This window comes from Myiozetetes cayanensis, unplaced genomic scaffold (assembly GCF_022539395.1).
Source record: "Myiozetetes cayanensis isolate MyiCay16 unplaced genomic scaffold, myiCay2020 scf16, whole genome shotgun sequence".
Taxonomy (NCBI): domain Eukaryota; kingdom Metazoa; phylum Chordata; class Aves; order Passeriformes; family Tyrannidae; genus Myiozetetes; species Myiozetetes cayanensis.
The window spans coordinates 14089458-14101565 of NW_026087270.1; the positions used below are offsets into that span (position 1 = coordinate 14089458).

General features: G+C 41.3%; 1 protein-coding gene across 2 annotated transcripts in view; it reads right to left on the reverse strand.

Annotated features, from left to right (window-relative positions):
- PLCG2 (phospholipase C gamma 2) overlaps positions 1–12108 on the reverse strand; it is a 53746-nt gene that overhangs the window by 32142 nt on the left and 9496 nt on the right. For both annotated transcript variants that reach the window (XM_050311681.1, XM_050311680.1), the window contains exons 3-6: positions 7027–7167; positions 4405–4498; positions 3069–3116; positions 356–440 (exon numbers count right to left, since the gene is read on the reverse strand). In XM_050311681.1, the coding sequence (XP_050167638.1) occupies positions 356–440; positions 3069–3116; positions 4405–4498; positions 7027–7167 (368 nt within the window). The remainder of the gene's footprint in view (positions 1–355; positions 441–3068; positions 3117–4404; positions 4499–7026; positions 7168–12108) is intronic.

The window sequence follows — 12108 nt, forward strand, 5'->3', positions numbered from 1 at the left end:
TATTAAAACTGGCATAAGTTTGAGCAAAGAGGTTATTACTTGACCATATTGCAAAAAAAAATCTTTATCTTACATATGAATTTTATCTTAAAGATAAAATAATTTCCTATGCACTTGCACTGTACTGAAGCTCAAAATCCACTGTTTGCACTGGTCAACCATACAGTGAAAAGAAGGAACATTTATATCCTATTTTCTTAGAGCCTTAGCTATAGGCAAAGCCAAGCTGAGAAATTAATCAATATAATGTATTTAACTGTACATGGTAAGAATCAAAAATATAGACAGTGCCCTGAAAAGAAATATCAGCACCTATCAGCTAATTCCAAATAGATTTAAGTAATCAGGTAATTACCGCAAATTTATCCTTCAAGAACTTCATGCTGCTCACTTTGAAGTTCACTTGGGGGAGGACAGTTTTCAGCTCTCTAAGACTGATACTGGGGAGAAAAAAAGAAGAAGGAGGGAACAAAAAGATAGTAAACCCACCACAGTTCTGTTGTATCTAGTCGTATCAGATCTCATCTATTTTCTATCAACACAAAAATGTGACTATTGAAATGTTTTGGGTTGGGCTCATCCCATATACCTATAAGTTCTGTAAACATGACAACTACATGGAAGCAAGCTAGACACAGAGAAACAGGCACTTCAGTTCATGTGAACATCCCTATTAGGATGAAAAACCATGTCGAAGAGACACCTATTTCTCTCCATCAGCAATTAATCAGATCTAGACGATCAGCTGAAATGTAGAGGTTTATACAAGGTCAGATGAACTGCAGCCTTTCTTCCACTGTTCTAGTCCCACTGAAACTGGATTATAGACACAGAAAACATCCCATAAAGGACATGCCAAACAGAGTAGAAAGAGAAAATGAAAAGCTTCAGTTTTCTGTGCTATTTTCTGTACTATTATAATCCTTTTCTACAGCTGTTATTCACTTTGATGGTAACACTGATTTGCAGAGCAAGGCTCTTCCCTTCTGCAACATCTGAACATGACACCATAGTCCCTTCCCAACCAAGTCTTCCCAGAAAGAATTGCCTTCCAGTTTCATTTACACAGGCCTCTGACTCTTTTTACAGAGCTTCAGAATGTCCAGTGATACACCAGCAGCAGTTAAAAACCCAAAGTTTCCTAGATGACAGCAAGACAGCAGGTCAAGAGAACACAGGCACAAGACCTGTGGGTCCTACTGCCCACAAAATAATAATGCAATCCTAAGAGGACCCAATAAAAGAAGACTGAGGTATCCTGCCTTGACCTACACTGCAATTTATGAGCCATTAACCCTCTGCAAACACAGGGTCAGAACAGAGTTGCTCGAAAAGCAACAAAAACAATTAGCACTCAGATGGAAGTAACCCTTCTATTCTACAGTGTCCATACAAGCAGCTACCCCATGAGATCCTCTCATCTCCATTGTGCAGTGAGGGAAAGAGGCAAAGCAAGAAGGAACTCAGTCAAAGCCCATGCCGAAGCCAGATTAGAGCTCAGGAAATTCCTGGCTTTCCGCCTTGTCGCCAGACCTCTGGAAAAAAACACTATTAAGAGCAAGGGTACACTCCATTTGTACCCTAAACACCAAGCCATTTCCTCTGGCCAGACAAGTGCAAGTGAAAACAAAGAGCTGGGACTTCATTACCACTGGAAACAACTCCACCTGTGAAACAGGACTTGCCTGGAAGCCTAACCTTTACAATTAACCTCCCTAGAAACTGCAGCTCTAAACACAATGGAGCTCAGTCCAAACTCCTTTCCTGAATTTTTCTAAAAGCATGAATCATCTAGGAAGAGAACAAAAAACTGCCCTCTCCACAGTGCAAGTCCCCTTGATCCCAACCAAGCTGCCTTGTAGTGATGAAATAACCCTAATGCAACAAATGAAACCTCTTCAGCAGACACCCACTGTCAGCCACAGCTGCTCTATCCTAACACTGGCTTCTGTTCCATGATCCCCAACAACACACTCCCATTGCAGGTTAGTTTTCAAAATACATCAGGAGGAACAAGTGGATATCCAGTGAAGGATGGCACTGTTCCCTTCCCCAGTGTGGCCAGTTTAGGAAACATGGCTCTGAAATGGTGTCTCAGCTCACCCTGCCCGGTGCCACAGGCTGTGTGCACAGGGTGTGATTTCCTGCAATAACTCAGCCTCATTCACACAATGAAACACCACACTGCAGTTTGCTTGTAGGAAAAGGTGTAAATGAGAGGAAAAGCATGTACTTTTCTAGACTGAATTACACTTTAGAATAAAATGCACGTTCCAGACAAAGAGAAAAACCATGGTACGAAGGGGAGGAGGGATTAACATTCTTCTCAGTGTCACCTGATTTCTGGCAATTTTGAGGAGAGGTTTGCAGTTGACTTGATTTTTTTTAAAAAAAATAAGTCTCCTCTCTGTGCAAAAGCTACAAAGCCACATCAACATGGACCTGAACTACTGAAACTAAAACACAGTACACTGGGAGCTATAACCCACGAGATTCTTCCACATGAGAAGCACCAGGTCTGGAGGTGATTCTGCTGCTTTGGTCTGTTCAAATACGTGGCAGAGACAAGCCCAGGTTGCCAGGCCAGCTGCTGGTTTGGTCTGTCTGTGTTAGAGCCTGCTCACTGCAATGCAAACATGGTCAGCAATGAAGGAAGGCCTGGTGGCACAGCTGCACAGGAGAACTCACAGCAGGTTTTATGTCTGGGCTCCAGATTGGCTATGAAAGAGCAAAGACCTCATTAAAACAGGCAACTCAACCTACCTGCACTGCTGAGCTCAACCTCTGCTGTAGGACTGGAAGATGGCAACTACTTGTGCTCATTCTGGCAGAGTAACTCTAGGCTAAAAGTTAATCTACTTATTTTCCATCATTTGTTTCTTCATTATACCATGTACATAAACACGAGTGAGTGCTGTGAGCATGTGTTTAGCAAATGGCAAAATTGTTACATCAAGAGCAAATACCATTTTCAGGGGCCTCATATTTCACACTTTGGACAAAAAATTATTCATTTAGTTTGATTCCATGTTCATTAAAAACAATTGAACAAAGACAGAGTTTCCTACCTGTTTCTTCTAGTTTGATCCACAGAATAGATCTGCTTTCTCAGCCAGCTTGTGGAAAAGAGGGAAAAAAAAAAAAAAAAAAAGGTTTAATTTAAGAATTATAAAGAAAATACAGCCAATGAAATATCAAAATCCATCGACAAAACTCAACAGAAATATTTAAAAAACTTTAGATACATCTAAGGATTCAGCCAGTTTTATAACTGCATTTGTAAACATGTTGGGTTTTTTTTTTTTGCTGCTTAATACTGCATTTTCAAGTCAATAAAACAACAAAAGTCATATAAACAACACAGGAAGGGGAAGGGTGGGCAGGACTGAAAAGAATGAGCAACCAGAAGCTGTGAAAACATAAGTGGATAAAGCCAGCCAAAACTTCAGCTAATCTAAACTGGAGTAACTCCATAAAGTCAATGATTTATGCCAGCTGAGGCTGCTGGCTCAAAGATGTGTTAGATGCACAAGTGCATGTCAGTTTTAGGTGCACAGTAAAATACTGTTAGCAGCATCAGCAGTAAATATATATTCACACACAGAGTTTTGGATGAATGCACTGCTAAGCTGATCCTCAGCCTCAGCAGGAATTCCTCGTTTGACATCAATGACAAGGCCACAACTTGGTTGGGGAGCAAGAGAAGGCAGAGCATACTCTGACAACAGGTAACAGAAGTGACCATAAACAAGGATGCCAGCAGTGATGAAAAGTAATCAGGTATGGAGACAACACTGAAGGCTTGTCAACAGGACTGATCAATCTGGGAATGAGCAGTTTCATGAGCAATGTCCTCAGCAGATTAAGGGCGCAGGTTCACCATCACATGGCTGCTAAAGAAGTAATTCTTAACACTGTTCATTTTCAGCCTGAGACTCCATGTCAGCTGATCTCATTGCCACACAAAGCAATGGGTCCAGTAGATAGTTAAAAAATGCCAAAATGTGCCCCAGAATTACTAGGATACAGGACACATGGACATCTACTAGAACAAGCCTAATGTGGCTGCATAAGACATTTGAATTTTCCAAGAAGCCAACAGGCAATTACACCAGCTGTTCTTGTGATCTCATGAAGAGATTTTGGTTTGGATACAAAGAACAAGGTAAACTGCAACCCTGCATCAGTGGATGAAGCAGAGCACAATTCCAGAGGGTGTATGCAGCAAAACAGACACTGAGAATTTCCACATGAGCTCTCTGAATCCTACACTAACTGGGGAGTAGCTGTTCTTAGGGTAAATGCCAAGCACCACTTGCTGCACCTAAAAAATTTCTTTCAGAGTTTCCACTTTCAATTCCAGAGCAGCATCCAGTCTCACAAAGTGAAAATATGTCCACATACCTCTCTGTGATGGCAGGTGTGGGAGCACTCATGACCTCTTGATACAAGATATTCAAGCCACACAACCATTTATCAGTATCATCCTTAGAGTCAGCTGAAAAAAAGTGACACACTATGAGAAACAAAATCATTACAAGACCAAGACATAACCTGTGATGTTCACATGAACCCTAGTATAGAGCTGCTGACTAACCTTTCTGTTTGATAAATCTCATTGCATAGCCTAATGTTGCCAATAATAAATCCAGTAAGAAACAGCATAAACTTGGGAGTAAGGAAGCTCTGACGAAAAATACCTCCTTTTAGAAGTCTGCTTATCAGAGTAGGAAAGTTTCAATATCTCAAAAGAAACGCTATGAAACTACCGCTGAGCTCCTGCAGTACCACAACCAAAATTAATTTTCTTATCTTCTGTCTCCAAAGGGGCAAAATCCCAGGAGCTTGATCAGAGCAACCTGAAGTGCACAGGCAAAAGAACTCAGTGCTAACAGCATAAAGCTGCTTACATTTCAAGCAACCTGCAACAAAATTGCAATGCACTGGCTTTTGATGGGCATGACCACCTCCTGTGTGTCCTGACCATGCCCTTAAATACAGATTTTTCCACAATAACCTTAGGCAGGAGGAACAGAATGGGAGCAACGTACAAAACTGGTGTAGCTTATATAGAACATGTTTTAATACAAGTTAAAAAAAGGTCTAAAATTCCTTGCACGGCTTAGTACTAGAAGCCAGGTACATCTTCCTCCTAGCCCTGAAAATTAGTATATCACTGTCTTGTTTTGTTTTAAATTTAGTTCACCTTTCCATTTCCCAAACCAGAAGAGTCCTCTCCATCGTTCATCGTGATTGCATTTGGTAAGTCTTCAACCCAACAGAAGCAAGATGATGAACTGCCTGCTGGGTACAGCCTTCCCTAGGAAATACTAGCTAAGCTGAAACCAATTTTCTGAGCCTTGGATGAGATGTTCACATCACAGCCCTCAGCTGGCCAAAGCCCATTTGATTTAGCATCCAGGCTCTGAAATTTCATGAAGGCTTTCTTCAATTAAACCAGTTCTGAAAATGTATTTTCACACAGGAGCTGTAATCTGTGCAAATTCTTTTAATGGCCTTCAAAGCAAACCAGTTTTTCTCAAAAGATGAAGATTACATTTTATTTAAACATACTTTCAAACAATGCTTTATCCCCCAAGGATGAAGCCCAGCCTCAGCTCCCCATGGAAATGCTTTTCAATTAGTTAGGATTTCAGAAAGAACACCCACTGCCACTGCCAAAGCAATTCTTCCCACAAGACAATTCTGCCCTTTCTGACAGCTACCATTCCCTTTAAGTAAGTTATTTTATATTGTTTTAAGAAACCACGACAAAGGACTTTAACAAGGAAAAGGATTTCCCCCTTAACTGAAAGTTATGTCATGTTGTTCTGCTGTTCAGCCTTCCAGCAACACATCTCACGGTACCAAGTGTTCTCCAAGCATTGGCAGAGCCCTGTTTTGGGAAATGCCATGGAGGAGCTCAAAATTTTCACAGACTTCAGTCAACAATGGTAAAACTTATTTAAAGTTAAAAGCCCCTAACAATGGATTAGTCACGAGCAATCTTTCATTTCGAGAGCACCAGACTGCAAAAAACTTGTCTTCTAGTACTGCAATCTATAAGCAATTAATTCCATTAAAAAAAAGAGCTGGCAGCATCAAAGCACTGCCCTTTTCTCACATTAAGATTTTGCAATGAATTTAATGATTTAAATGAGTAAGCATGTTCTTGCTCAGGACAGGGAGAACTACTACTCCAAATAAATTGTATGATTCTAAACCAAGGATCCATTACAAACTTTTAGAAGAGAAATCTCTTGGCAAACTCTGATCTTTAGAAACTGTATTCAGCCTGCACTGTAAGAATTTATATCCCTTTTCATTTCAAATTCTTTGGGTTTTGTGACCCTGGATGACCTCACCTGAAATAAGAAGTGCCCCAACCCTTTCGACAGATACAGGATACAAGGTCCCTCTGTTTCACACAGATCTCTTCCTTTTCAATTTATAACCTTAAAAATTTATTTATGGTGCCCTAATACTCATTTAGAAAACATTTAGCATTAGCAGGTGACATGCACACACACAACCCAAACCAGAACTCCATTTTCCCAGATTAATCTGCAATTGCCCATAGGTGATAGGAAAGTTTCTGTGACACAGCTGTAGTCTAACCCTTTATGGCTTTTTTTCCCAGAATCATTTTGGCCAGTCTGAGAATGCCAGGACAATATTCTGGCTACACTGAAAAGCTGCCTTTGAAGAGGTCAATGTTACCTCTGCTCTTCAGTGTCGAAAACCTTACTGGAGATATTTAACCAGCAAAAGTCTACCTTGCTAGAAATGATTGAGCAAATCAGAAATGACACTTGCACAATGCACTGTTTGAAAGTGAAACATTAAAATGCAGCAGTTCACAGACAAGGAGGGCCAAGTAAAAGGTCTATCTCCAGATTTTAAGCATCTGGGGCACTCCTGAACTCCAGAAGTTAAAACCACAGTTTTCTTTGCATTACTGTTCCATCAACGTGTTTGATTTGTTCAATGGCAGCTTTAAAGAAGAAATGAAGAAGAGAAAAGTACCTGCTAAACTTAAGGTGTTGAGGACAAACTGGGTGCCATAAAATATAGTAAAGCAGTGTTCTTCTCTGTGCCTTGCTCTGCAACGTTCAAAGTCCTTTGAATTCTTCCCTGGGCGAATTTCTTTTATTTCCATCAGATCCACTGAAAGGGAACAACATTCAGTCAGTACAACTGCAGAGCCTGAAACAGTAAGATGAATAACTCAAAGCACACCCACACATATAAAATAGCCATATGTATAAACTTACAGATTTGTATTGCAACAAGAAATGCAAATTGCACCAGCTTGCAATCCAAGAATCCACAAGTAAATATATTACTGACCAACAGATAATGGTAGAGAAGGATTAGAAGAAGGAAAGTAACTTGTTGTATTTTTATTATTTCACTATCACTGATTGTCCATGGACAACGTGCACACACATGTAGTTCTTTGGGTTACAGAAGATATGATTTCACAGACAGCATTAAATCTAAGCAAGTAATTTCCAATTGCCATGACAACTGTTCAAAGAAGAAAAGCTACAGCTTCTACCTTGCCCACCTAAAAGTTACAAATCATACCTTAAAGCAGTCACCTAGCCTTGTCACCTAGTCCAGTCACTGGCACTTGTAAGAAGAACATTTAGAGTAGGAATATAAAGAGAAAATTGAGCTTAATAATTAAAAAGTGTGTGAGTTTTCCCATGGTCAGTTCCAAAGAGGTCTCTGTTATTTAACATAAACTGTTGTATCACTTAGAGCTTGCTGCTCTCTAGAGAACACAGGTACATATCAGAGCACAGCAGAACAGGAACACTGCACAGGCACACACTTTCCCAAGTCAGCTCCCTTTTTTTGTTTGTCAAACCCTTGCTGCATGGCCTGCACAACACAAGCAAGACAGCACTGAAATAGAAATACGTGCACTCTCAAGATAAGATACTTATTAGAAAACTGAGGAAGTGGTTTTGTTCTGCCTGTGGACCAGACAAATAAACAGCTCTTCCCACTTGTGGACAGTCTTGACTTACGAGCTACAGGATGAAGTGTGAAGGGAAACATTTCATGGCTGCTCTTGAAATGTGTTTATCAGACTTAACAAGATCCAAGGAAAACAGCTGAGGGTTTCTGTCCATGCATTTAAGAACACCACAATATAAAAACCCTGTTTTATGAGCAGCTCATCAGTAACAGAAGACAGTTAATAACATAATGAAACAGAACTGCTGCCAACAGAGGGTGAGCTGAACAATGGGCAAAGCTTCAGCCTGTTGTAATGCTGCGTTTCTGTGATGCCAACGTGGGAAGGAGAGACAAGCAAGGAAGTTCTTCAACGAAATCCTGATAATGAAACAGGAACATATCTTGGAAGCAAAGTATCCCAGGCCAAACTTTCCACCATACTCCTTTCTCTCAGTCATTAAACAATTCCTGTTGGGAAAATGAGACCTCAGAGGTTATCATGAGCTAATCAGAAGACACAAGCATCTTTCTTAAACTCTTTTTTCCAAGCATCTTTATCCTCAAGGTAGAGCTTTCAATGTCTCAACCTTCATGTTTCAGCCACCCTCTCAAACCATGTAAACATCTCCTAAGATCTGCATATTGGCCAAGGGCCTTAAATTTAGAGGCAAACTTCTAAAATAAATTCATGCTGGGGCTATAAATGACCAAGAACCAAAAGCTCCTAATGATGACCAATCCCCTTTCTATCCAGAGGCTCTCTGAGAACCCTAGTGAGGTATCCAAATTCCCATCCTAAATGCCACCATCTGAAAAAGTCGATCTTAGCCCACTCAACCCACATTAATATCAGCAGAGAACACAGTTTCAACTGCAAAGTGACTCTTTTCAGACTCCTATAAGCCCACACACATGAACACCACACCACGAGTCCCCCCTCGAAGCACGAACTATGAGCAGCGATAAAGCAGATTTCACAACCTGCACTGCTGTTGTCATTTCCAGGGGCTGTTACCTCACACTGACCTCTGAAATAACACACAAACTTACTCAATGCCTCCCCTCAGTTACACACACTCACTACAGTTCTCCTTAAGGCCTTTCAGCCCTACCATGCCATTGGCTCAGCAAGAGAACAAAATAGGGGAAGGGGAGGAGAGAGAAATATTTACATAGAACCCCCTCAAACTCAAAATTTTACATTCCTCCACTTCTCTGGCAACATATTAAACACATCCTACAGAAGTCTGGCAAGATAGCACTACATTTGCTTAAATAATAAATGAAACAAAGATATAATACATGTTACACTTGCAGGAAATGAATAGAAACTACCTGTATAACCTTAATCACATTTTGTAGTGTCAGTTAGGATGTACTATGCTATGTTACCGAAAGAAAAGCCATGGCAGAAAATCAGAGGGAGGAAAGAGAAACATGCACATCAAGCCATCCTGGTCTCACACTCAGCTCTGTGGTCTCCCCAGGTAGTGTGGAATTACCTGGTCCCTTCCACATGATGCCCATGAACTCCAGAATGGCTGATCCCAACTGAACAGAGAAGGGAATGGGCCAGGAAAAGCTACAACATGTTTCAGACTCAAATTAGTAAATCAACTGTACCAACTTAGCTGTTAACACACTTACTGTGAACTTTTTATAGCACAATCTGTCACTGAACAAGTAAAATGTAACTTCATGCCCGTGCCAGAACTACAAGCACAGCACTTCAAACACTCATCTTGTGCTGCCTTGAAGCACTGGAGCCTTCCTCCTCCTCCTCCTCCTCAATGCCACGTGCAAATTGCAGACATACTCTGACCTGGCTTCACAGACACATATTCCTGGGGCCTGAGACACCCAAAAAAAGCATAGACCTGGACATATGCAGCTTGCAGTGTCAGATCAAATCCAGGTGCAGTTTCCACAAAAAAAGGGAAAGAAGATGAATTCATTTTCCAAGGAAACACAAACCAAAGAGAAACACAAACCCTGTAGAGAAGTTGACTCACACCCAGCCAGACAAGGACACTCCCAACACATTCAGTCCCCAGCCAAACAGTTTGAAGTGCCACTCTAAAACCCACAACACTCGTTTACATTTCATCCATTCCTTCATGTAGTTGTTTCCCCAGGTTGAAAGGATCTCCTTGGCAGCCTCATCAGTCACCGATTTATTCTGACAACTCCCTCAAGTGGCTCTTTAATGAGACTGGACTCCAAGGCACCTTCAATTACCATCCTGTCTCGGGCTCTGATCTGGATATCCAGCATTCCTGGCAGTTCAGAGCCTGAAGCTGCTGAACTTCAGCTCCTGCTGTTGTGTGTTGTTTGGCAAATCAGTTAATTCAATGGATCATTACACTACTACACAGCTACTTTCCAAAGACTGCACAGATTAATTGCTCAGTGCCTTCCAGGGCACCTGCTGGAGCTCTTTTACTGCCATGAACTTCACAATAAACTTCTGATCTTCCTCATCTCCACTGATCTCCACTCCAGCAACCTGGCAGCAGTGATCACGTTCAGTCACAGGCTTGGAGGCATGAATTCCTGTCACAGTTCCTTCAGTCACACTTAGAGGTAGAGACTGTCAACCTAGCAAGGTATCCTTGATAGAAAAGTCTTGATTAACAGTGTAGAACTTCACCTGAGTCTGCCCTTATGGACTACAGAGTCCTCTAAGATAACACTCCTGATTCAAAGCCTAAATTGCCCAGGAGTCCTTCAGTGTCTGTGGCCACAAATGATGTTCAGATCAGAGCTCAGTAATGCACTTAGTGAAGGAGAATGAAAAGTCTGCAGAAAGATTCAGAGCAGGCTCATGGAGCATTATTTCAGTAAGTCTCAAAAGGCTAAGGGGAAATTACTGGCAATGTTTCAGAGAGGAAAATAAGGGACTGTGATCACCCAGGTGCTGTGCACTGAGACATGGGATGGGCATTCCCTCTGTGAATATATTTGCATTTTCCAGTGTGTATATGCATAGCAACATTCCACACTGAAGAACCAGATTTCAGAATACTTTTCTTTTTCCCAACAATTTGCATTACAAAATATTCCAAAGAAGATTTCATTTCAGAAACTGCCCCCTTCAACACAGGCTATGTGCAAATGAGCACCCAGTGAATGAAGAAAGCCTTTAGTATCCTTTGGCAAACGCACTTCACGGTGGTTAGTGAGGACAATGGCTCTGCTCTCACTTCTGCAGAATTAAATATTAACCACACAAGGTGTGTTTTAACAGCCTTTTTATTCACAGAAACACGAATCTTGTGTGACTCTAGAGGGAACAAGGTGAGGCTTCTCTCAGAGGACAAAGTCAGAAGAAAGCAGAAAGCAGCATGGCAGCATAGATGTGGTAGGGAAAGTAATTCAGCTCACACAAACAGAGATGTTTACTGAGACAGTCGGTGGCTCAAGAAGTCATTACAGATAAGCCACAAAATGATCTGAAAACACAGTTACAGGGATGAAACGGTGTGGTGCACCTTGAGAAAGCACCCGTGAGTACCTTTCCAAGGGTCCTCTGGGGAGTTAGCTTTAGAGAAGTGCACCTTTTAAACCCCCAGGGTTTTATGTAATCAGGTCACACAGAGCTGTCATGTACAGCAACAACAAATTACTGTTAAATTTATAACTTCTCACTGGATTGTTTAGTAGAGCAACCTGTTACAGTCCTTCCCAGTTTGAGCTCTGAATTCAAGAGGCCATACATCTCAAATGGCTATTTGTTTAACATTAAAAACTAGAAGGCACCTCGACAAATGACATAAGGATAAGGTACAATTTACATATATGCTCCGTAAAAGTTTACATTCTGCTCTATGCAACAAAACAAAACCAAACCATTGCTGTGCCAACCTGACTTTGGGGAAAGCGTACAGGAGGACCTCCATCTCACACTCACCTTGACCAGCCACTGTAGGGGTGTCAGGCCTGTGCAGTTCATTCCAGCCCCGTTTTGGTGGCTGGCCATGACAGGAAGTCTGGCTGTTGTAAGTGAGCATTAGACATTGCAGAACTGAGCTGCTAAAGGGAACAAATTGTTTGAGAAGAGCTACAAGCTAAACACGCTCATTTTTTCATCTTACCACAGAAACCAAGCTCTAAATATTCAGCTGATGACTTACACAA